General features: G+C 47.6%; 1 protein-coding gene across 2 annotated transcripts in view; it reads left to right on the top strand.

Annotated features, from left to right (window-relative positions):
• The window catches only part of LOC147706822 (ATP-binding cassette sub-family C member 10-like), a 389,662-nt gene that overhangs the window by 102,060 nt on the left and 260,848 nt on the right, over positions 1–26,754 (top strand). For both annotated transcript variants that reach the window (XM_086925955.1, XM_086925954.1), the window contains exons 5-6: positions 17,146–17,302; positions 26,121–26,272. In XM_086925955.1, the coding sequence (XP_086782081.1) occupies positions 17,146–17,302; positions 26,121–26,272 (309 nt within the window). The remainder of the gene's footprint in view (positions 1–17,145; positions 17,303–26,120; positions 26,273–26,754) is intronic.

Below are 26,754 nucleotides of genomic sequence, written 5' to 3'. Positions count from 1 at the left end.
AGAATCAATCTCGATATTCATCAGATCGTTCAGATGCTGCTGCAACATTATTCTATCCATCAGTGCTTCCTTGGTAACAGATGGCCGTCTTATACACGTCGTAGCACAGAGGCCACATAAGGCAGGACCACACTGTACACAAAGACAACACGTGAACAGAAATGCTACAACAACCCCAATGATCATCAGAATCTTCCAACCCCACGTCGACATCAGGCCCCAAAACCATCCTAGTAGCGTCCAATCACCTACGTCCACGTGTATGGACTCGGAGATCTTATGCAACTTCGAGATGGCTTGATAGACAGTTGGAGCGTTATCAGGGATGAAAATGCAGCAACTCGAATGGATCACCTTACATACACCACCTCTATCTGCAAGGACAACGTCTAAAACCATACGATTTTGTAACGTCATAAGCCTGTCCGCCTGAAGCTCTGCTGTCAGATTACCAAGGGCACTTGCAGTGATATTAGCGGTCGATTCCACCACTCGAGTCAACTGTCTCAGGTTCCTACTATTGATCATAGGTCCCCAAAACGGCAAGAAACCCTTAAAGAAGTCTCCTGCTTCTTGACCGGCAGTGTCTTCTTCGCTAATCACGCCTCTCACAATTCTGGTCTTGTGATAATCCGACCCAACTGTAAAGGTCGGCGGCAACAGATTCGCAATATAACAGGTACCCGAGAAGTCACGAGGCAACCATGTATATGCGCGGTCATAACATACAAAGTGCGTACCCTTGGCAGTCAAAAGAACAGAGGAAGAGGCCGTAGGTAAAACATACGTTTCAGTACAGGCACTCCTCCCAAGCTGAGCTCGCGGACTTCGGCCAAGGCCTTTCAAACAGAAATTATCAAGATGGGGTACGATCCAGATCGGAGACGAGCTTTTAAGCTGCCGATCACCCACTGACGTGCTATACTCAGCCTCACTCAGATCTCTGTATGCTCGCACTTCTTCCTCTGGAATAAGCGATGCGTCAAAAAAATATCTCTATCTAAATCGGCAATCGCTCTTGCCAAAGGCTTGTGGTACGGGCCAGGACCATGATCTGCAGTGCGTGGCTCTCGATGGGGGTAGGAATCTAGTGCGCTACGAAACATAGTTTGGAATGCTCGAGCTGACCCCTGGGAACTATAAGGAAGGACCAAATACGGAATTCCCTTATCCATTGTATGTGGCATTAAACCACACACCCAGCAGTTGGTAGTATTCATCACCAACTGATGTTGGTGAAGAAGCTGAACAAAGGAGTTATTCATGAATTCCGCACGTCTAACCTGTTCGTGTTGAGGCAGAGGGTGAAAGGAATGTGGAGAAATAGTGGGAATAGATTTTGGTATAGAAGAAGAAGTAGGTGAGGCAGAAGGCAATAACGATTGTATTCCATAATACACTCCACCCACCAATAGCATGGAAACAGTCAAAAACAGCAGGAACACCTGAAACAGAAAGCATTTAGTTGGTAGAACCCTGTGTAGTGATGATCTTTGCGCTAAAGTCTTCTCCATTTCCGACAACTTTGAGAATTCCATCCTCTAAAAACCGTCCGCAACGTTCTTGACGCACTTCGTTCTGAGTAGCCGGTTGCGCTTGCTGTTAACTGCTTACCCCACTTTTATAGCGCGGGGACACGCCTGTTGGCGTACACCAGGCGCTTTACAAATGCCCCTAATAATAATAATAATAATCAATCCCCAGGAGTTCCTAGGAATTGACAAAAGTACCGACCTAGTGTCAGGAACCTGCTAAACAGAAGGAAGTACCCGCATGGCCCTACGGTCAACCCGGATGAAAGGTTTTCTGAAATCAAACATTCAAGTGTAATACAAAATCTCCTAGCTGTGGAAAAACACACGTAGAAAAGAACTCAAAAATTAATAGAGGCTACAAGTGTTCATAATGTTCAAAGTGACAATAAGGGGTAACGTGAATTTCAAAAAGGGGAAAAAACCAAAAGATATTTATTAGTCATTGTTATGAGAACGAAGGAAATATCTGCTTCTTCCAGGACGAGTCTGCTCCTCGAATAATTGTTCAGGTTGCGGAACAGAGTCCTGTCGGTCAGATGATAGTTCAAGTTTTGAGTTTCCCAATGGTGAAGGTTCAACAAAGTTATCTGATTGCACTGAAGTGTCTCCTACAGGCTGAGCATCACTGAACGGCACAAATTTCACCGGAGTTTCTGTTTCTGATGCGGCGATGCCGGTCCTCACCCACGAGTCCGCTGGTAAAGGTATTGGCACCTTCTTTGTGTGGGTGGCGTGCACCCAGTTTTTGCGGCCCTCCAGACGAACTGCAGTTCTCGTGGCGAGTAGAACCTGATAGGGTCCCACAAATCTCGGCTCCAAATTCCGCGTGCGGCCAAAATTTCTGGTAACCACCCAGTCACCTGGTTGGAGCCGATGTCCAGGACCCTCTGTCTGTGCCGGCAGTGCTTCAAAGACCTGTTGATGAATTAACCTCAGTTTAGCAGTCAGATCATGAAGATAATCAATTAACATTGGGTACTCAAGACTGTCGAAGGACCTAGGTCTAGGAACCCCCCAAATGTTTGCAGGACGGCCGAACACAATCTCATATGGGCTAAGCCCTACTCGAGAGTGTACAGTCGCCCTGGTGGACAAGAGAGCCAGGGGCAAGGCATCAGGCCATGACAAACCAGTCGTAGCCTGAATCTTTGCAAGTTTCAATTTTAGAGTACCATTGTACCCTTCAACCAAACCTGCTGACTGGGGATGGTTGGCGCTGTGGAATTTTTGTCGAATTCCAAGGCCCTTACACACACACTGCATCACACTCCCCACAAACTCACTTCCTTTATCTGACCATACAATCCGTGGCATTCCATACCGAGGAAAGTATTCCTTCAGTAGGACTTTCGCTGTGGACAGGGCTGTATTATCTTTAAGAGGATAGGCTTCGATCCATCTGGAGAATGCGCAAACCACAACTAAAACGTACTTCAGGTTATTACATCTCTGCATATGGATGAAGTCTAGTTGGATAACCTCAAAGGGACATATAGGAGGAGCGAAATGGCCAGGTGGTGTAGGGGTGCCTTTGCCGGGATTGTACATCATGCATACCATACAATTCTTAACCACTCTCTCAGCACATTTAGCAATACCATCATTCTTCCATACAGGGGACAGCAACTTACATATATCTTTCGCGCTAATATGTGACAAGACGTGTGCCATAGTCACAACAGCCAGTACATATGCATCCGGCAGCATCAACCTCTGACTTTCCGACAAATCAATCCAACATCCGTTCGCATCCAACTTTCCTGTGCTCTCCTTCCACTTAGTCTTTTCAGTTTCGGTGGCCTCATTCTGAATCGCTTTCACACTCTCAACAGTGTCCTCACACATACCAGTCTCTGTAGGCCACCTTACTGAACTCGTCACATACATTCTAGTTGCAAGATTTCTAGCTGTCTCTTTAGCAATCTCATCCGCAAACGCATTACCACGACCAACATCATCCGTCACCTTACGGTGCGCACTGCACTTAATAATTGCCACCTGCTTGGGCAATGTAAGTGCATCCAAAAGATCGCTCACAAGCTGTCCGTGCTGGATCTTCGTGCCATGCGATGTCATAAAGTCTCTCTCTCGCCACAATCGACCAAAGCTGTGTGCAACGCCAAAAGCATATTGACTATCGGTAAACACATTCACTCGCTTTCCATTAGACAAAACACACGCTCTCGTCAACGCAATCAACTCTGCTGCCTGCGCGGAATTCTGATTCAATCTCGCAGTTTCCACAACCCTACTCAACGTTACGACAGCATACGCAGTCGTCACATCACCATTCGGCAACTTAAAACACGAACCATCAACATACAAGGTACCATCGGGATGTGCCAATGGAGTGTTTTTTAGGTCAACACGACCCTTCGTTTCTTCCTCAGTTCGCAAATAACAATCATGTGGTGGTACATCATCTGACTCCATATTAGTCGGCAACAACGTTGCCGGGTTTAGGACATTACAGCGTTTTATTTGAATATGGCATGCCAAAAGCGTCAACTCATAACCGGACAACCTTGCGCTCGTCAGGTGTTGAGTTTTTGTACGATTCAAGAGAGTGTCAACTGCATGCGGGACCATCACCGTAAGCATATTATCCATGACCAATCCTGCAGATTGTCGAATGGACACCGCAGCCGCCGCTGTTGCTCTTAGACAACTCGGCAACGCTCTAGCTACTGGGTCCAAGGTCGAGGAAAAATATGCACATGGACGCTGCTTACCGCCAAATTGCTGCGTCAAAACACTCAACGCACAACCCTCTCTCTCGTGAACGTATAATGTAAACGGCTTTCTGTAGTCAGGGGTACCTAACACAGGAGCCGAACACAACGCATCACGCAATTCAGAAAAACTTTTCTGACACTCTTCAGTCCATGGCAAAGGAGTTGGAACATCCTTGCACATGAGGGCTACCAATGGTTTCTCTAGCAATGAAAAATTCGGAATCCATTGCCTGCAGTATGACGTGATACCTAAAAAGGCACGCACATCTCTCTGAGTTGTTGGCACAGTCATTCGAGCGATCGCTGCAATTCTCTCTGGGGTCATCCTTCTTCCCTCCTTTGACAATAAGTGACCTAGATAGGTTACTTCTTGACAACAATAATGCAGTTTAGAAGGTGATACCTTGTGATGTAAGTCACAGAGATGCTGTAACAGCGACACCGTGGCAATTTTGCAGATGTCTTTTGTGTCAGCAGCCACCAGCAAGTCATCCACATATTGGATCAAAGCCGCACCAGCTGGTAACGCAAACGCGTCGAGTTGACTCTTCAGGGCGTGGCTGTATATCGATGGACTCTCACAGTAGCCCTGAGGAGCGCGTTTAAACCTAAAGCTGCGACCTCCTAATGAGAAGCCGAATAGATCTCTGCTTTCCTCAGCAATCGGAATGCTAAAGAAAGCATTCTTCAGATCGATCACTGAGAACCAAGAAGCGGAGGCTGGAATCAGAGTCAGTAAAGCCGTAATGTCAGGCACCACAGGAAATTGTGAGATCACAATTTTGCTCACCTCCCATAAATCAATAACGAAACGGTAAACAGGAGGCTTGGAGGGATCAGTACGTTTCAAAATAGGTAACACAGGGCTATTACACACGTTTCCCCGAGTTTCCTCGATAACATCTTTCTCGATCAAATCATAGATGATCGCTAACAGTGCTCGTTCTCCATCAAGGGAGATACGATATTGGGGAATACGTGGCAATCGCACATTCGATTTCAACTGAACAACATAAGGAGAAATGTCAAGCAGGCCCACGTCATTGGGACCCGTTGCCCACAAAGATGCAGGAAGAGAACTCAATTCCGGTCGGAGTTTATCAGATGACAAGTACATGGGAGAGATCACTCTCTGACCCAAAGTAAGCTCCACTCCCGCAGGAGAACAATACAGAGTCGCATATAACCGTTTCAGCAAATCCAGGCCCAAAAGATTGTCACCACAACCAGTAGTCAAAATCAAGGGAGCTTTCAGCTCACAAGGCCCAATTGTAAGGGGCAAAGGGCTAGAAACCGGATTGCTAACAGGGGCGCCAGAGAATCCAACGGAAACATTCGTTAAGCCAGACAAAGGTGCGCCAGGGAGTTTCGAATGCATGATGGAACTTTTCGCTGCACCAGTGTCCAACAGAAAAGGCTCAACTACGCCCGATGTGGCAACTGTGACGTAAGGCCCTCTCTGATCAACCGGAACTGATACTACTCCCTCCCTTTGTCTGTGGCTGTCCTAGTAGTTACCGTCATCAGTATCACGCTCGATATAAAAATCGTCCACATGATACTGTGCAGATCTACCTGACGATGAACCACGCTGCTCAAAGCAATTATTAGAATCAGACGAATTATCAGAACGTTCATTATGATTCTGAGTAGCACCACGACCTCTACCTCGCGAGGCCTGCTGAGGACCACTGCTACCTCCTCTAGCTGAACCACCACTATTTCGGTCGCGCAAAACCGGACAATCAAACTTCAAATGACCCTCACCTCTACAGTACGCACATTGATTATACCCGAGCATAGATCTCTGCGTGGAAGTCATTTCGCGACTGTGACCTAGCAGATTGTGATTGCGATCTATTCCGCTGCTGAGAGTCATTCTGATTTGAGCGCGGAGGATACGCTTGTTGTAGCAGAACTTTCGTTTTGAGATCTTTCGTCTTTTTATCTGCACGATCATTTTCCTCCTTCTCCCTATTTTCATAGTATTGAGCCGTGGCCAATATCTGGGCAGAGGTAGAAACAGCCCACAAACTCTCTGAATTTTTCAATTTGTTGCTGAGGTCAGGCAACAAATTCGATACAAATTTATCTACGAACAGCCTCTGACCTCCCTCGGTACATTTCTTGACCACTGTGATCGATGATGCCTCCTCAAATCTCGTAAAGAAATCGGAGACACTCTCGTCCTTCTTTTGCTTACACGCAGACAGTTTATCCCAATTAACTTTCATTGCTGGCATAAGTGTCTTCATAAGTGTAATAATTCTTTGAGGCAAAGCCGTGATTAACTGCTCAGGCTTAGCCCCACCAACCTGCAATACGTCAGCCGCTGTAAGCGCAGCCCAATCACCGCCTAACTCAGCTGCGTGATCTTCGTGACATATTTTCGCCCAAACCGGTTGAGGTACTACATTGCCGAACAACATGTCGATGTCGGCAAGATTCATGATAGTAGCGTCTACTAATTGGGACAACTCTTTATAGTATCCTGCAGGATTTTTGCGGGGATCAGGCAAAGATTGTTTCACCTGCAAACCTTCCGATCGCTTCCATGGGAGGTGTATCCACACTCTCTGGAAGTGTGGCGCAATAGCAGGATTAGCATTCGCATCACCTGGCATCCACACTGGGGGGACTTCTCGCATAGGATACTGACCAGGCTTTGCCATCCACTCCTCAGATTCAAACAATGCTCGAGGTATTACAGTGGGACGAAAGGATAGAAGATGTTCTATAGCACGTCGAACATTGCTACCCACAATCATACCACTCGAAAACTGAAGCTGTAGTTCAGTTACATCGATCGGTACTTCGTTTACTTCATCATTTGATATCGCTTCACGTAAAAATTTGCACATTTCATCAAACACAAATCTCTGTGTGGGCTCATTGAATTGAGAGAAGGTCTAAAAAATTATGCGCAGGGGATTTTTAAGGGGATACCTAATCCAATTACGCGCCATCCGAATTAACGTATCACGTTCCCTACCACCAGGAAGCTGACTTTGTCGTTGGGGAACATCAGAAACATCGGACCCGAGAATCGGTCCAAAAGGAGAGTAAAGATTAGCAACAGCATTAGGAATGCGTCTTCGAACAGACGGAGAAGAGGAGAAAAGTACAGGGGCAACAACATGAGGACTAAACACAGTAGCAGCAGGAGCAGTAGGGGTAGCCACAAGGGCAGAAGTAGCGGGAACAGCAAGTTGAGAAGACATAGGCAGTGGAGCAGTAGGAACAGGAGCAGGTAAAGGAATAGGAACAAGAGGATTCGCAAGAACAGGACCAGCGACAGGCTGACCAGCAGCCGCCGGAACAACAGGTTGGGGAACAGGAGGAACCACAGGAGCTGTAGTATCCTGTGCATATGGAAGTGGCGACTTCAATAGGTAGGATAACAAAGGGTCCTCCACTGCTTCCTCTCCCTTCTTATCAGTACTCAATGGTAGAACGGGATAACACTTATCCACCGCCATACGTTGCAATCTATCAAAAACTTCCTTTTCCTTCTCGTCTTTATCTCGCTGAAACTGCTCTGCATTTCTCATCGTCGTAACGATACCTTCCCTCTTATTACGTTTAAGCTGTTTGATTTTTTTCTGCTTGGCTTCTTTACGCCATAACCGAAAGGAATCAAACATGGCCGGCCTAGACTTCTTTTTGAACAATTTTGCTTCAAGATTATCCAAAATTGCTGTTTCGAAACTACCATGAGGTGGCCAACTAAGGACACCGTCATCTTTTGTATAGCGGACCCAGCAATCATTATATGCAATAGGACCCACTCCATGTCGACTATATAACTCATAGACCGGAGTTCCAACTGGAGGTATCGGACATGAGTCCTCCAATCGGGAATCCGCACCACAACCTTTAAAGCAACTAAACAAAGTACTACGGCCAGGCATCGTGCACACTAACCGAGTTTCACAAACGTCAAGGGTTATCGATTACGATGTCCTCACAAAAATGCAAAACCCTCGGTTTTGGCGATTGCAATCGTCAAATAGAACAACTAAGAACAAAATACGAAGGACCACAAATGCAATGGAACCATGCAACAACTAAGCACCAACAACAACTAAGGACTCTGGGAGCGACCCACAAATACTTAACTGAAAGGACAATGGCGTCACCAGGAAGGCCCGTCAATCGTCTCGCTGTACAAAGGTCTACGCCAGGCGCCAAAACAGGTCGACAGTCAGGGCATCAGTCCGTCGCAGCCGTCAGGAGGTGGGGGATCGTCGCGGGAAAAGTCTTCGGGCCACTTATTTCGACAACGGGATCGATGAAGCGGGGTGCACCTTCCCTCGGAGATTTCACACGAAGTTCCTCATGATCGTCGGGCTTTGGACCGGTACCGCTGATGTCGCCCCATGTTGGGCGCCAACTGAAGGACTGGGCTATTCTAAGGCCCAGCGGTGCCAGGGGACAACACCTGAAACCTTCGTGGGTTACCTGTTCCGGCGTACAAATGACAGAGACACAGGACACTTCCTTCGGCGTCAAAGATCAAGGTTTATTTACTGCAGGGAACACAGAAGTCACAAGAAGTACAAAGCATGTAGGTTCTAGGAGACTGCTTCAAATTGCTAAAGTGGACCGCTCCTTTTATACAGTTTTTAGTCATTGCACAACATGGTGAACAAAAGGTTACAATTCAGTTCCCACAGTAAACTTCGAAGGGTCGCTTTCATGTACTCAGGGGTCCGGAACATAATTACAGAAGCATCGCCAGTTCCCAACTGTAAAAGTACATCATACCACCATTAGTACATTCCATTCCGGCTGTAAACGAATTAAGGAAGAGTCAGAAACAGGTGCAAGGGAAGACAGAAAACAGCTAGAAAAAGGGTGTAGGGGCAATATCGGAAACACGATTGCAGGATCAAAGGAGACATGCCTAATGCATGCACGGCTGAAACAATAGACCGGCACGGCAAGATGAGCCTCGAGCGAGGCCATCTGCCTCTGCAGTGTCATCCCCCTCGTCATAAAAACACCCTCAAAGGAACATGTGTCTTCCGCAAGAGTTTGGGAATCCCAGGGTCACGAAGCGGACAGTGTCCGTTCGCTGACTACTTGAGGGCAAGAAACAAAATGGATGCGGTATCTAAAATGGAACCCGTGGGTTCAGATGAAGAAACCCACGAATAAGATGAACGGTTCAGGTTAGCGTAGCGAAAACGCGTACACCCACTAAACTCGTCATTTGCGGTTCATAGATACCAAACTCGTCCATATTCGAACGAGTCAAAAACACCACTTATAATTGTCACGGAACCTCAGCCAGAAGCCTGCCTGCAGACTTTTGGCCTTTAGCCTTGAATGGACCGCTGACACCAGTAAAGACGGTGCAGGATCTGGGGGTCAGCTTTAATGAAAATTTAAATCTGGAGACCAACGTCAACAAACTGGTGGGCAGTTGCTTCACTTTATTGCGAGGTCTCCGAAAGCTGCTGCCTCTTCTACCAGTACAGGCAAGAACAAGTTTCATCAGTAGTACCATCCTCAGCCGCCTGGACTACTGCAATGCCTTGTTACTGGAATGACCTGGATATCTGATTTCCAGACTGCAGAGTATCCAGTATCGGAAACACGATTGCAGGATCAAAGGAGACATGCCTAATGCATGCACGGCTGAAACAATAGACCGGCACGGCAAGATGAGCCTCGAGCGAGGCCATCTGCCTCTGCAGTGTCATCCCCCTCGTCATAAAAACACCCTCAAAGGAACATGTGTCTTCCGCAAGAGTTTGGGAATCCCAGGGTCACGAAGCGGACAGTGTCCGTTCGCTGACTACTTGAGGGCAAGAAACAAAATGGATGCGGTATCTAAAATGGAACCCGTGGGTTCAGATGAAGAAACCCACGAATAAGATGAACGGTTCAGGTTAGCGTAGCGAAAACGCGTACACCCACTAAACTCGTCATTTGCGGTTCATAGATACCAAACTCGTCCATATTCGAACGAGTCAAAAACACCACTTATAATTGTCACGGAACCTCAGCCAGAAGCCTGCCTGCAGACTTTTGGCCTTTAGCCTTGAATGGACCGCTGACACCAGTAAAGACGGTGCAGGATCTGGGGGTCAGCTTTAATGAAAATTTAAATCTGGAGACCAACGTCAACAAACTGGTGGGCAGTTGCTTCACTTTATTGCGAGGTCTCCGAAAGCTGCTGCCTCTTCTACCAGTACAGGCAAGAACAAGTTTCATCAGTAGTACCATCCTCAGCCGCCTGGACTACTGCAATGCCTTGTTACTGGAATGACCTGGATATCTGATTTCCAGACTGCAGAGTATCCAGGCGGCAGCAGCTAAGCTGGCACTCTCACGATCCCGCCGATCTTCTACAATTCAAGCGTTGGCTGACCTGTACTGGCTCCCAGTGCCTCAGGATCCTCTTCAAGTCCCTATGCACCGTCTTCAAAGCAGTACATGGTCAGGGCCCTAAACCACTCCAAGACAAGTTCAGTGGTACGAGCCCACACGGGCCCTCCGCTCCCCTTCCACTAACCATGTCAGAATACCTGGGATTAGAAAAGCGACCCAGGGTGGCAGAGCTTTTAGTGTAGCAGCGGCCCGCCTCTGGAATAGCCTTCCAATTGAAATCAGGAAAATCAGCGAATTACTGCTGTTCCATAAAAATATCAAGACCTGGCTCTTTCCAAGGGTATAACCCCCCCACCCCCCGAGGGGTAGTAGTAACAGACCCTCATCGAGACACCCTCCTCTTGCTTTCAAGACTGACTGTTCTTCGTTGCACCTTTCTTCAGTGCCAGGATGCCCGCAGGGTTACAGCGCGCTCTACAAATTATATAAATAAATAAAACCCAGATCTGTGACTGGGGTGAGTGTCTGAAAAGTTTCAGTGCTCCGTCCAGCATCTCCTTGTGTTTGATTTGTTCGCCCTAAGTTGGCAAGGCATGCCCAGACGTGGGTCCCTTGCTCACTTTGCCACTGGATTCAAGCTAGCCTTTCTGATGAGGGCTGGGAAGACATGGCTTGGCAGTTCCGACTGAACTGTTCCCATGAGGCGCAGGGTAAAGACGGATTTGCACAAATCTCTGTCTGAACCGGGGTGGCGAAGTGAGCTAAAGAATGATGATGGATTCAACCCAGATCTGTGACTGGAGGTGAATGTCTGAAAAGTTTCAGTGCTCCGTCCATTATCTCCTTGTGTTTGCTTTGTCTTTGCCTACTAACATGATCTCCTTCTTGTCCGTATTTCATTTGAGATGATTAAGTCTCATCCACCGGATGACCTCTTTTAAGCATAACTTGAAATTATGCTCTCATTCAGTGGAATCTTTGTCTAAGACAAAGATCAATTTTGAATCATCAGTGTATAAAGTTGTTTCAATATTAAATGCATATATTAACAAAATGAGGGAAGAGGAGATCTGATCACATAGGGTCTGTGAGGGAGGGATATTGTTAATTAGAGTTTTGGACGTGTGAAGGATTTAATGATTTTAAAGATAGTTTTCTGGTCCTGTTTGGAATCTGTTATCTGTTTGGAAAAGTAATCCCTTTTTGCTAATTTAATTTGTAGATCATATTTGTTGGTCTTGGCCCATTTCCCCCAAACTTTTTCGCTTTTCACCCCACTATTTTAGGATGTCTCCCCATGGTAGAAAGTTGTAAAGGCCATGTGTGGAGTGAGACGCCATGTTAAATGTAACGCAATGGTATGCGCACTTGTTAATCCCCATTGTAAAAATGCACCCTGGTGAAATGTCGCCCTTAAAATGGATGCCATGGCTGTGCGTTGTGCCACCTGACTGCAGTCCATTAGCGGTATAGTTGTTTGGTACCCAGCATTTGGAGGGAAAGCCTGGCACCCAGGGTGCTCTACTCCTCCCATCTGAGCCAGCTAGAACCAGTTCCTCAGAGGATTCTAGAAGCTTCTGGAACTGTCTGGTAGGTGGGTGAGGGGCATATAAATTTGGGGGCTGTGCCACCATGTGCTCAGACAGAGCAGGGACATGAATGTGAGGGGACCTGCTGCCAGGGGATACCTAGGCCTGTGTGCTGGACCCTGCACCCAACCAAAACCCATCTGCTGTGCTCCAGGGCTAGTGGAAGCCCCACTGCAGGAGTACAGGCTGCTGTACAGGAGGAGTGCCACGCTACAGTGGAGGATGGTGAAAGCCTACCGCCCTGTCCTGATGAGTATCCACTGACTGCTGACCTTGCCCAGTAGTGCCTGCTGCTCTGCCACCCGGCCCCTGAAGGAGTGCCATCAAAGGTCCCTGAGGCTGGTGGGACCTTGGATGGCACGCGAGCACTGCACCTAAAAGCGCCTGGAGAAGAAGAGCGCTTACCTGACTGCCAAGGCGCACCTTTGACTGCAGCCACAAAGTGGTGAGGAGCTGATTTCTGCAGCGCGCCACATTGATTCTACCCAGGAAGGAGCATGACCCAACAGCACTGTGTGGCCCTGAAGTACTGAGTGAGTTAAAAACGCTGTGCTCCCTAGGCGATACTTGGTCCAGAGCTGTTGCCTCCAAAGCGCTGTGTGTAAGGGAAAGGACTGTCCTCTTCTCAGCGCTAAAGCCTCCTTGCGCTGTCCTGCCCAGAACTGTGCCTTACCTGAAGCTAAGAGACTGTGCCTGGGAACTCCAAAGCGCTGCATTCCTAAAGCACTGCTTGCCTGACTCACCGCTGCAGCCCAGGTCTTATCTGCGTTCCCCATTGCAGCCCTGTTGCTTCTAGGCGCTGTGCCTCGTAAACAGTCATTGCCGGTCAACGCACGGTGCCCCGAGGTGCTGCGGAGCTGAGAGAGCTCACTGACTGTTGCCTCCGTCACCGCCGCCACCCGGCGTCATCTGTGCTGTCTGGAAGCCTGTAGTGCCTTTTCGCTGGTGCCTACCCCGCTTCGTGAATAATTTATGAGCGGGTGCCCACCCGCATACTTGCTGCCTGAGATCACCGCTGCGGCCCCGGGATCTCCAGGGAAGCACCATGAGTGGACGACGGGGCTCCCTGGTGGAAGGTAGAGCCCCGCACGAAGGTCGCAAAGTCCCGGGCCCCTCTGAGCGAGACCCGAGTGAAGAGGAGGGCCGCCGCAGTAGGTCGCACCAGGCCTAGGAAGCTGAACCCGACCTGCCCACGTGATGGGGGCGCCGGTGCGTCATCGGCTGCGCATCCTTCTGTGCTGCGCTGCAATTGGCGGCTGGCGCCACGCCTACGCTGTGTCCTCGGATTGGCCCTGAGCGCCGCACCCGCTTTCAAGCCGTGTCCCGGGCGGAAGGAGCCCTACAGGGGCTCAGGACCAGCTCTACTCTCGACGCGGGGCTCTCCGGAGAGCGCAAGCCCCCCCGACCGGCCCCCGCTGTGCCCCAAGGCAGAATTAGGCGGCAAAGGCCTCACCAGGGGCCGACAACTTTAGAACCATCCCCGGGGAAGAGTATTAAAGGCTAAACTAATGCCGGACCTCAACTACGCTCAGCAAGCGTACCCGGGCAAACTCAACAAGGAACTTGAAAAAATTCATTGCAGAGCATACAAGAGAATATTTCACCTTCCGAAGTGCACTAGAAACACCCTTATCCGCTTAGAATTCTCGCTCAACCAACAAAATCTGGAAGAGATGGCGGCCTTAAGTAAATACTACTACCTTGCTACAACCGCAAAAGATAAGACACGTAAGGCAGTTTTGAAATATATCTTTATGGAACCCGGGAATCCTTGGTCAGCTACCCTTACCGCGGCAAAAGTTCGCCTCAATCTGGCCACTGAGCTTTGGGATCCCGAACTAGTCAACTACATGGCGATCAAAAACGCAATAAAGAAACAAGTTCGGGCTCGCTCCCGCGGATTGGACTTGGAGTCATTAGAGATAAGAGACCTGCACGAGACCCTATGCCTGCCGCATATTGTGTATAATCCCAAGCACCATCTCACGCAGGCTGTGGGCCACACAGCTCTCCGTAAGATTCTAGCCTACAGACTAAACCCTCTGCACCTTAAAGAACTATATGCTGTTGAACGGGCAGAGCTGGGTGCATTGGAATGCAGGCTCTGCAATTACAAACGTAAGTCCCATGCTCATCTGCTATTTTGCTGCCCGGCCCTGCGTGCAGAACGCAGTCTCTACCTTAGGCCCATTCTAAGACAAGCGGGGCCACGCACCGTAAAGGAGGCGGTCCATCAATTATATACACTGTCTACAGTAAAAGACATGGCCTCATTTGGGAAGTTCTTCCAAGAGACACGGTCTAAGTTGATGGCCACTCAGGGCTTAAATAAATAGAGACTCCGTAGATGCACAGACTATTTCGCTTACACATTCCCTGTTTTAACTTTTGTAATTTTTTTTATACGTTTGTTTTAATGTAATGGTTATGAGTAACCAAACAATAAAAGTTATTCATTCATTCATTCACTCATTCATTCATTCATTCATTCATTCATTCATTCATTCATTCATTCCCTGGGGGAGGGCGGAGGTGCCAGGAAAACGCAGGAGCTGCCTAGGAGCCTCGGCTTAGGAAAGAAGCAGCCCCACGACCGCCCTTCCCCGCAGGAGTCTGCAGCTGGGCTCGGGAGGCCCGGTTAACCCCCTGATTGGCCGGTTGGGTAGAGGAACTAAGTAAGTGGGGGATTGTACCGCCCGACGCTGGACTGGGCCTGAGACTCCTCAAATTAACACTGTTTTAGCCCCCTGAAGTGGCCTATGTCCTTGATACTGTTTTTCTTTTGGCGCTAAAGTTAACCCCTGGCTAGGGGAGTGTTCTCTGGAGCCGGTCTTCGAGCAGGAAACTTGGTTGATGTTGAATGTGCTCCTGCTTAAGAAGGTTTCTAGGCCCTGTGCTATGCCATGCCCCATGTGCCTGATGCCCCCTTCTAATGTGGTGATGCCGGCGTTGTGTGCCTAATGTTTTCCCTGCTAATGTTATGCCCACTGTTGATATGTTCTATGCCATTCTTATGCGCACTGTGTTTCCTGCCTTCTGATCCAGATCTACTGTATGTCTACGCCTATTGTTGTTTTTGCAGGAGATGCTAATGCAAGCCAGACTGTGCTTTTACGCCTAATGTTTTAGTTCATGCTAAATGCCTGCTGTTATTTGCCTACTGCCAAAGTTAGGCCTCTATGTTCTCATGCTTGTGCCGATGAGATATAGTGAGATTATATGCCTACGGGATTGCTCATTCTTTGATTTAGGCTGTTGATATACGTACCGGCATAAGGTTATGCCCGGAGTTAATGCTTAGGACTTTCTTACCCCCTTGGAACTAATGGACCTACCTTTTTGTTCCTTTTCCTTTGCCCTGTACCTAATCCCCATTGTATATTTGGCCCTGGCGCCAGTTGGCGCAGTATAGTGATAATTGTGATTACCTGTGAGTTTTATACAATACAAAAGTTATTCTTTTTCACCAAAACTGGTGTCGTGTCTCGTTTTGTTGTGTGCCTGGTGTGTCGTCTGTGTGTACTGCGTGGATGCTTCACACATGTCCTCAGGAGTTTGTCCTGCCCGCTCTGCACCATGCTACCCTCGTAGAATTGGTTACCCCATTTCTAACAATATTGTTTGCGGGTCGCTTTAAAATGGGATTGCTCCTCTACATTGTAGGCTGTTCTCTACTTCCATTCTAGTTGCTTGCACTGTATATGGTGGTCTGCCAGTGTCTGTGTGTACCAGGGGGCTGAAATCTTTGAGATTTGTTTGTGTGTTGCTTGAACCATGGTAGCAAATTTATCGCTAACTGTCCTGATCCGTGTGTTGAAATGAGTGTCATCCGAGGTATTCCCTGATAAAATGGGTATAGACGCTAATGCCTTTGGGGTAGCTCTGGATTTGCTATCATCTTAGTCCATTTATGGAACGGTGCTGGAGTAGAGCTTTGGTTAGGGAGGTAACTCATACTCAGTATTTTAATACTAAATAGGATCAGCATATGATTTGACCAGACTTGAGGAATGGGAGTTTTAACTGTCAGGGTAGCGAGATTTGCACATACCCCATCAAGGGTGTGTCCAGCGTGGTGTGTTGGATATAGGACCTAGTGTTGGGGCCCAAAGGTTCCTAATGTTTCAAAAAGGTTTCTCACTTCAGGTTCTTTCCTGATCTCTAAATGGAGATTGAAATCTCCCAATAGGGTAGAGTTAGAATATCGAAGGATAAGGGGGCCTAATGTGTCCCCTAAGTTGTTAACTTTTCAGAAACTAAGTCTTGCTTTGGGAATTTGTTTCTAGAAAATAAAGTTTGATGTGCAGTCAACTAGAAGACAGCAGCCATGTACCAAACTTTCATTGCCTTCACATGAGCTACTATGGCAGCTGCTCTTGTGAATGCAGAGATCATCATCCGACTGGTAGTAAACTGAAACTGTGGTGTCCTCTGTCTGCCAGGGTGAAGAACCTAATGCCCTCCACCATGATAACGGGCAGAGTAAAGGCTACCAAGGGCTAAATCAGCCCCTGAGTCCATTTTGCGAAGAATCTCCCATCCCCCACTGTAGCAGTGATGTTAGCCATCTGTATACAGTTTGTGTAGCCTCCTTTACATTAGAGTAATACAATTTTACTCTTAGCACAGTCACTTGCTTACTTCTATAATTTGTGCATAGATCTGAAACAAGCCATTGGAAGGTGAACTCCTAAGGGTAGTATGGAGTCCAATAATTGTTATTTGATGGCCTAACCTCCCTTTACTATCTTATTTTCACTCTCTATGTTTCTCTTGTATACACTCATGTACTCTACTTATCTTATGTCCTTTTTGATCTGCCTTTGTTTTCTTGCTCTCTCTATTAAATATGCCATCACTTACCTGTCATTGACACTGTCAATTATTAAGATCTGGCTATAAGACTCATTGGAAAAAACATATAATACAATATCATACTTTTAATAGGTCTTTACAACCTTGTCGCTCATCGACCTGCTGATGATGCCCCTCAACATTTTCCCATGGATGTTGACGTCAGTTGTGGAAGCCAAGGTGTCTCTGGATCGGATTGAGCGGTTCCTCCAAGTCCCGGATCAAGACGTGGACTCCTATTACATCACTGGTATGAGGCCAGCAAAGTAATAGGGACATAACAAAAGTGAAACTGTAGTGGGAAGACAGGGAGGGTCGGGGGGCACCAGATATTTAGGAATGTAGCTAAGTAAGTAATCGGTAGCTAACAGAACCTCAGGATTAAAATGCATTTGGTGTTTTATAATTGATATAGAAACCATAAATCTACATTAAGGACTTCAAAGGTATTTACAAGGTGGATCATTGAATGCCGGAAAGATGGCTCTCTAAGTTGAACACCCAATTCTGCCATCTCCTGTGATCTGCAGGTCATGAGTTAAAATCCTATGTAGGTCAACTCAGCCTTCCGTCCTTCCAATGTTGGTAAATTAATTACCACTACGTTGGTCAGTAGCAATAACTGTCATTTACAGTGCCTGGAAATGGTAGGAGAGCATTATGAAATTGAATATTAAGACTTATGTTAGGATAATTTATGGATAGTTTACGTCCACTATATCACATGCTTTATATTGCATGACACTTGTATCACATTATTTACATCAGCCTAACCACTTCATTGGAAGGTAAGTATAATAGGTAATTACAGTAGTTGTTAGCATAATGCAAACAATGTCTAATAGTAATACTAATGTACTTAGTCTGACAAAGTAATAGTAGCCAATATTTTGAAAGTGATATAGTTACAGGTCGATATTATTAAATCAATCAATCAGTATTTGTAAAGCGCAGCTTATCGCCCGTGAGGGTATCCAGGCGCTGTGTTGCTGGGATCAGTCGAAAAGCCAGGTCATTGGTCCCTTTCTGAAAGCCGCCAGCGACAGTTATGTTCAGAGGGGGAGGCTGTTCCAGGACTTTGCTGCAAAGTATGAGAAACAACGGCCTCCACTGTGGCTAAGTTGGATGCGCTGCAACTGTGCAAGGAAGGCATAGCGAAGGTCTCTGGATGGCTGATGCAAGTTCAGGTGATGGTTCATGTATGCCGGCTGTTTAGGGCTTTGAGGCATGTGTCAATATCTTGAATTGGCATCTTTTCTGGATGGGTAGCCAGTGGAGGCTCCTAAGGGACCACACACATCCGCAGAGCCAGAACGGGAGGAAGAGCCTTCTAGAACATCGTGGCAAAGACCTGGAACAAGGTACCAATCAACATCAGACACGCCCCACTCTGCACTTCTTCAGGAAGACCCTCAAGACCTGGCTCTTCGACTGACCGAAGCTGCATTCGCCTCCCCACAGTGCCTTGAGACCCTTATGGATGAGTAGCGCGCTTCACAATTCCCTGATTGATTGAGATGGGGTGGGGTGAACGTGGGTTCGTTTGGGCAGGTTGAGGCTAAGTCGGACCACTGTGTTCTGTATCATCTGGAATTTTCTCTTGAGTTTAATGATGGTTCTTGAGTACAGTGCATTACCATATTCCAGCCAGCTGGTGATAAGGGCATGCATGACTGTTTTTCTTGTGCCAATGGGGAGCTATTTGAAGATTCTTTACAGAATGCGGAAAGCATGGAAGCAGGCAGAGGAGACTGCATTGATCTGTCGTTTCGTGATATGTTTCCTGTCCAGGTTGATGCAGAGGTTGTGGGCTTGATCTGTCTGAGTGGGAGTGGGTCTGAGTTCAGCCGGCCATCAGGTATCGTTCCAGGGGAGGCGTGGTTGCCAAAGATCAGCAATTCAGTCTCATCAGTGTTGAGCTACAGATAGTTGGCCCTCATCCAGTCGGCAACATTCTTTATGCAGTTGTGGAAGTTGGTCTTAATGGTGGTGCGGTCTTCTGAGAGCATGATGATGGGCTGCTTATCGTAGGCGTAGGATATGATGAAGAGATTCTGGGTTCTGACGATGTCAGCTAGAGGTATCATGTATGTGTTCCAGAGGTGTGGCTGAGGTATGAACCTGGGGGGACGCTGCATATGGTTCTCTTGGGTTTCAAGGCGAAGGGAGGTAGGCGGATTCTTTGCGCTCATCTCATGAAGAATGATGCGATCCATCTGAATGCGTCTCCCAGGATCCCGATTCGCTGCAGTCCCTTAATGAGTGTGTGTTGGGATACAGTGTTGAATGCTATGGAGAGGTCGGTGCGGATGTCGTCGGTGGTGTCCGTCAGGGCAGTCTCGGTGCTATGGTTAGTGCAGAAGCCTAGCAGGTTCTGTCTCTCCAGGTGTTCGGTGAGCTTTTGTTTGATGGCTTTCCCCAGGACTTTGGCAGAGGAAGGCAGCAGCAAGATGGAGTGGTAGTTCTGAAATTCGCTCGGGTCCGCAAAGGGTTTCTTGAGGATAGATCTAACTTCTATGTTTTTCTATGTCTTGAGAAAGGTGTCTGTTATGATGGATGCGTTTAGGTTGGTGGTGAGTTGGCATCTGAAATCCTTACCTCCTAGGTTGAAGAGGTGGTAGATGAGAGGGCCTTTGGTGCTCCAGAGTGGATGGACTTCATTATGGCAGTGGTGTTCTGTGTGGTGATCATGCAGTGAGTTGCTGGTCGGGGAGGCTTTTGTTGGAGTGAGGAGGCTCTGAAGGTCGGTGGGTTCGGGCTCGAAGTTCCTGAAGATGGTGGCTATCTTGTTGTGGAACCTCAGTGTAGGAATATGCAACTGTACAGATGCTCATGAGTGGGGGCGATTGGTTCCTAAAGTCTGCATTAAACCCATGGGCATCTTGTACAGCAGTACAAGTCTCACAATAATGACAGTTCCTTGGAGGCAGAGACTGATGGAAACATACAATGATGATGAGGGAAGCATACGATGATGAATGACACATACAGCTCAGTATGTTGTGTTATCAGCAATTCTTTTTCTTGATAATCAATTTAATTGTTTGGTAAACAACAGCACAATAATTCATTACACTTTGGCATGCAATTCAGTCTCAGTCTTTCCTGGTTTGCTGCCCTGTGTTTACACATCTGGAGTGACCACGTCTTAAGTCCTGAGGGTCACTTGTGCTTGGCTGGGGTCTCTTTAGTTCACCAGTCCCATCCATTTGCCTCACACACAATCGTACTTGGCTGGTCATCCTCTCCCCTCATACACAGTTTTTTTTGGCATGGCAAACCAATCAAGTCCCTTGCGCCAGCGAGAGATAGTAGGGGAGCCAGAGTCTTTCCAGGTGTCTGCTATGTCCCTTTTGGCCACCATGGTGGCTGTTCCTAAAATGCTTTTCAGTATGAAAACCATCCCTCCTCCATGACTCCCAGGATAAGTGCCAAGGGGTTAAGTGGGACCTCCCATCCTGGTGTGATGCTCAGTTCCATTGCTACTGCTATCCAATACTGAGTTAGAGCAGTACAAGCCCAAACCATATGGTAAAAGTCCACAGGCTCTACCGCACATCACAGGCATTTGGGAGATGGGGGGAAAGCCAGCACGGTGCAGTTGGATGGGGGTGGGGTAAGCGCAGTGGAGGTAGTATATTTGGATTTGGTGAAGCCTGGTCAAGACAGTAATTACTCAGGGGCTTAGTCCTCCTCCTCAAGAGGGCTGAGCCCTAGCTCCCACCGGTTTCTCAGATATTCTAAGGTGGATGGGTAGTTGTTAACCAAGGAGCGATGGATCTGAGATACCCCTCCCTTCCCTACATTTCCCATGAGCACTTTGGCTTTTAACAGGCTAAATTCTGGAAGTGTAGTGTCTGCGGGAACCTGGAGTGTGATGGTGTGCCGGAGTTGCAGGTATTTATAGAACTGAGTGGAGTTTAAAGAATAAGGGTTTTGCAATTCTTAAAAGGTGCATGAGTGTCTTCCCGACCAAACATCTCCCTGGTGTGTGATCTCGATATGTTCCACCTCCGAAATCCCTCCAATTCTGCCACCTCCCTAAGCCAAGTGCCATGCCACAACGGTGTCTCCTGGTGTGCGTTTAGAATCCCATTGAGTGTAGAAAAGTGCGGCGAGCCATGTGAGTAGAACCACCTGAGTCACTGCTGGGAAAGTGTGAGGGACTGAGGCACCATAGAGCATTGCCTGTATCTGGGAAAACCCCAGGTTCCCTAGCTCCAAATGGTAATCCGGGTCGGACCATTCTCTGGTAAACCAATTGTGCATCACGAGGAGGTGGGTGGTCATATAGTACAGGAGAAGGTTTGTCATCCCCATTCCCTCGTCGTATGGGGACAGCTGATAGTGGGTAGGGCCATGCATGGCATAGAATTTCCCAAGAGAAATGCCGTGATCCTGCTATCTAATTGGCTGAAACATTTGCGTGGGAGGTGGATTGGGAGGTTCTGGATTATGTAGAGAAACCGAGGAAGCACCATAATTTTGAACAGGGCGATATTACGCAAAGAATTAAGGGGAAGGAATTGCCATCTGTGTAGGTCCTCTTTAGTTTTTCTAGTTAGGAGGTTGATATTGAGTAACCAGGTAAGTTCCAGGAAGAGCGCAACCCAAATTCCCACGTATTTCAAAGTGAGGCATCATATGGGAATAATTGTTTGCCATTCCATACACTCTTGCGACACGTGGAGGCACCAGAGTTGATTCGGCTGAAATCAGACACAGGCCAGATGCTGCTCCGAATAGCCGGAGGATACGATTGTGCCGGGTCTTCAAGGAAGAGTAGAACGTGGTCTGTATATAGGGCGATGCGATCTTTGTGAGATCCCTTCCATCGCCATCCTTGTATTTGTGCATTGAAGCGAATAAGCCTGGCGAGCAGTTCTATTGCTAGAGCAAAGAAAAGGGGAGAGAGAGGGCAGCCCTCCCTTGCACCATGGCGGATAGGGAAGACATTAGAGAGTGCCCCGTTTATAAGGACCCGAGCTGACGGATTGGAGTGGGCCAAATACTGCTTTCTTCAGCACACTCTCCAAGAACTGTAAATCAACCGTATCAAAGGCTTTTGCAAAGTCAATCAATAATAAAGGCAGATATGGGGAGAGAAGGTGGCGATGAGCCAGTGCCACATGCAGGCGTCGCAGGCAATGCCTCGTGCTGCCACTGGGCATAAAGCCACATTGATCGGGGTGTATTAGACTGGCGAGTACCGGTTTTTGGCGTGTGGCGAAGATAATGGCATAGATTTTGACTTCGGTATTGATGAGAGGGATTGGACAGTAGTCCGAGCATGAGGCTAATAGGGGGGTGTTTTAGGGCTGATCACAACAGTAGCCTTATCAATTTCTGGTGGGAAGGCGCCTTTCTCCACCATCTCTTCATAAAGGGGATGAAGGCGTGGTACCAGGGTTTCTCTAAATGCAGTTTAATATTCCGCCTGGAATCTGTCTGGGCAAGGTGTCTTCCCGGACACTATTAATGAGTCTAATCTCTTCCCGTGTGATGAGTTGGTTCAACCTTTGTGTTTCTGGATCCCACAGTCATGGGAGGGGGATATCATGTGAGGGTTGGACTGTGGTTCCCGACAGCAGTCTGCTGAATAGAGAGACATGTAGTAGTTTGCAAAGCCCTGCGCGATAGTTGCATGGGTATGATGCGTTTGCCCTTCCGTGTCTAGGATCTCCTGAACTACCTGGTTAGCAAGGGACAAGAAGCCAGCCAGTGAAGCAGCTTACCATTTTTATCGCTCCACCCATAGACTCGGGCCGTAGAGGACCTCCACATCGGTTTGATTGATTAGAGTGATATGTGACGTATTTCCTCCAGCAGCAGTTTGAGTTGGCGACAATCAGACTCACCATTTGCCACAGCAGTGTTCTGCTCCAGGCGACGGGCTTGAGCTTCCAACTGGGAGAAGTGCTTCTCTTGTTTCAAGTGTTTGTGCTTGAGCTACCCCATGCCATAACCTTTGATCGTGGCCATGCCTGCCCCCCAAAGAGTACCGTGCCCTTGTTAGATTGGAAATACTGCTTGAGTTCCTCCCCAATAGCCTGCCTGTAGGCTCTGTCCTGGAGGAACCAGGCGTTAGGTCTCCAGATGGGGCGCTGGACGCCTGTAGAACCTCCTATGTGGAGGAGAAGGGGAGAGTGATCGGATATGCCATGAGTTCGGATTTGAATGCTGGGGACCGTACGGCACTCGAAGGCGGGCATAAATATTTGGTCAATGTGGGAGTAGTTATGGTTTACAGCGGAGATATGGTTGTACTGGAGTGTCCTCGGATTCCATGTTCGTCACATAAGCCTAGTGTGGATGCCCAATCTGTAAGGCGTTTGGTGCTCAGTCTCCTTTTGGGGGATGGTGTCCCGGTATCATTGCAAGTGGGATCCAAGACCGTGTTAAAGTCACCCCAGACAACTGTCAGGCCCTGGGGAAGGGAGGATATTAAGTCTGTGGTAACCCTAAGGGTGGGTTCGAGGGCCGCTGGAGACATGTAGAGCGAGACAAAGTTGAGAGTAACGCCGCCCAGGCTTCCTGAGAGAGCCAAGAAGCAGAAGTGGGGATCCCTGATTTCTCGGGCAGTTGTGAAGGGGAGGGAGCGGCTCAGGAGAACGGCTACACCCCAAGAGCCTCGTGAGACACCTGAGTGACAAAGCCTATTTTACCCCTGACAAGCAAGGAAGGGACAGTGGTTTCCCATGAGATATGTTTCTTTTAGCAAGAGGACCTCCGGGGTGGATCTTTGTGAGTATTTTAGTACCGCTGTTTGTTTCACCTTATCTAGAGGCTCATCGTCATTCCAGGAGAGTTCCCACAAGGGTTTTCCATCATAGTGGGTTGTAGCCATGCCGATTAGGTGTAAGTAGTTGGGGCGTATACGTGAATTACCCATTGGAATTGAGTTTTCAGGGCTTGGGCGTTTCTGTCCGTGCCTCGCCCTGTTGTGAGGATGGCATGCGTGCGTACTAAGCGTGTCATGCCAAGTGCACGAACTGAGAAGAAGAACTACCAACAACAACAGGAACATCGGTTTCTACCGCCACCCCCACAACCAATCCTCACCCTATACTTCTTTTGAGGAATCATCTGTCGCTCAGTTAAAGAGAACTCGAAACAAAATTAAACTACAAAGATAGATTCAGAAGCATAGTGATGGACCCTTCAATTTGACAGGATTACATGCCTCTGGAGGCAGGAGCAGTAATGATTTCGGATTAAATCGTTGGGCTCCAAGAGAGGTCAGTGTCTTCTGATTCCGTTGCTAGAGGTGTGAGGGGTCTCCTGCCAGATAACTCAATTTCGGTCCCTGGCTCCGTGGGACATCCCACAACCCCATACTCTTGGGGTGTTCCTTTAAGCCCTTTGTAGTGCTGCTGGGCAAGGCGGAGACAACTCTATGGGCATTACATTTTTTACAGGAGCGGGTGCATTGTCTGTAAGGTCCAGTGTCTTTAGTCTTTGTAGGCCATGTCAGGGAGGCAGATGGAGAGATGGTCACCCTTGGATGGAGGGGACGCTTCTTGGTCACCCAGATCCAAGCCGCTTCTGGGGTGTCGAAGAAGTGGGTTTTGTTTTGGAAGACCACACTAAGATGGATGCCCACCAAGTGGAGATTGTTTTGGCGTAAGTGATTTACGGCATCTTCCACTTGCTTGTGAAGGTCAATCCTGTGGGACAGCAGCTGTGCGACCTGTTTCTTCAAGTGTACTACATCGCCTTCCATCGTCGATAGACAGGATTTGTCTTCTGTCATACGGGCAGTGACATTGCGGAAGTCCTGTTGTATAAGGACCATGTCCACAGGCACCCATCCTATTTTGGTTTTCAAAGAATCTTTTGAAGATCTTATAGCTTGTAGAATCATGGCGAGATCTCCTTCCGGGAAGGGGTTCTTGGTTGAAGCAGCCTCTCTAGCTCTAGTTCTGCCTGTAGTGTATTGTTTCTTCAGGTTTGGGATGGGACAGTTTTTCTCTTCTGTCTTTCCCCATGATGGGATTGTAATGGAGAGATCGCTGCGCCGGGATTATAGTATTTGGTTGCTTACAAGGGTTAGCTTTTCCAGGATCCTCCCTGCAGCCCAAGCTTGGAATGCCGTGCTGTCTCACTCTTCGTCTCACTCTTGCAGCCGCGTCGCCGCTCTTTACTTCAGATCGATGAGGGAGCACCGAGAAGCCCTGCAGGCACTGGCACACTCCCAGCTCGCCGATGTGGGGTCCGCTCAAGCCCCAGGCTTGGTGGATTCATGTAGCCCTTGAGGTCAGGTATCCTCTGTATGTTGAGTTCCAGGGCACTCGTAATGGACCTGTTCTGCCACATTTAGGAGCGGGTGGCCGAAAGGGGTGCATTGTCTGAGAGCCTTGGTTCAAGTGTCTCAGTCAGGCTCTCTGGTGGTTTCTCTTCGCCCAGTCACAAAGGGCGTGAGTCCTGCCACAGCTGTCCCCGCTGCTCCGTGGCAAGATCGTGGCAGGCCTATCCCTCTCAGTTTTCAGAACCACCCAGGGGAACAGGGGGCTTCATCTGGTTCTCCTCAACACTACCCTACAATAAGACGGATTCTAGCTTGTTAATATTTAGGGTGAATAAAAAGGGGCTAAAATGCACTCATGTCCACCTCCTTTACATGTGGGGAAGATTCATTGCAAGAACCAATTTGTGCAGACATATCAAAATCATGCTATTTTTATTTCATCCTGTCTCATACTAAGATTAGTTCTGGTAAGTTTAAAGGGCTGGCACACTTGCCTTTTTCATGGGCTAGTGCAGTTAGCTTTAACATGACTTCAACTTTTAATATGAAAACAGTGAAAAGAAATAGGCACAACCTTGTAATGGGCCACATGGAAGCAAAGGAATCTCCTTCATCATTCAGACATTTATCTGTAATTAGCTATTTATCAAATTTTTTGTGATGTAGAGCTGCGTATTATGTGCATTGGTCTGACTCCGTCAACTTTGTTTGGTGACAGACTTCAATAAAGGAAACGTACACCATAGTGAACCTAGACTCAAAAATGACTCGTTTTTACCGACTAATTTTTTTACTTTTCTTGTGTTGTATCCTTTCTCAGCTCCTGCCTCAGATCCAGACTTGGCCTTAGAAATACGCAATGCTACGTTCTCCTGGTCTCTGCCAAAGGAAGCCAATATTGGTCTTGTTGAGCCGAAGGAAGAGCAAAAGGGCGCATTGGAGATAGTAATCCATCACCTTGCAGTTAAAGAGGTAGGGCAGTTTATTCCTCTAGGAATTTGATGTAACTGAAGGAAAGATAGGTGTTAGAACCTGAGGTAAAGCCACAAAATTTATATCCATTTTATCTTCCACAGATCAACAGAAGAGTTGAATTAAGGACTTATATATATATTTTTATATCATTTTTAAAATACATTCATCCGGAATCCAAATTCTTTAAATGTGGAACAGTTATGTAAAAAAACAGGCTGGTTTCTTGATTCACACACGGTTTTAATTTACATATCTGAGCATTTTGATAAAAAGCAGAGTGGTCTCAGCAATTTTATTGATCCACAAATACAATTGATGTAAAAATATTGAGAATGCAATTTCCTATCCATGGATTGATGGGGTGAAGAAAACTTGTATAGTTGTCCATGTATATTGCAACTTTATTTGTAGGAGATACTAAGTTATTGAAGCTTATTAGTGCTTCTGGACTCTGGACAGGGTTACTGTTGAACTGAAAC

The sequence above is a fragment of the Lissotriton vulgaris genome, chromosome 6 (assembly GCF_964263255.1).
Source record: "Lissotriton vulgaris chromosome 6, aLisVul1.2, whole genome shotgun sequence".
Classification (NCBI taxonomy): Eukaryota; Metazoa; Chordata; class Amphibia; order Caudata; family Salamandridae; genus Lissotriton; species Lissotriton vulgaris.
This window is presented reverse-complemented; position numbering and strand designations above follow the sequence as displayed.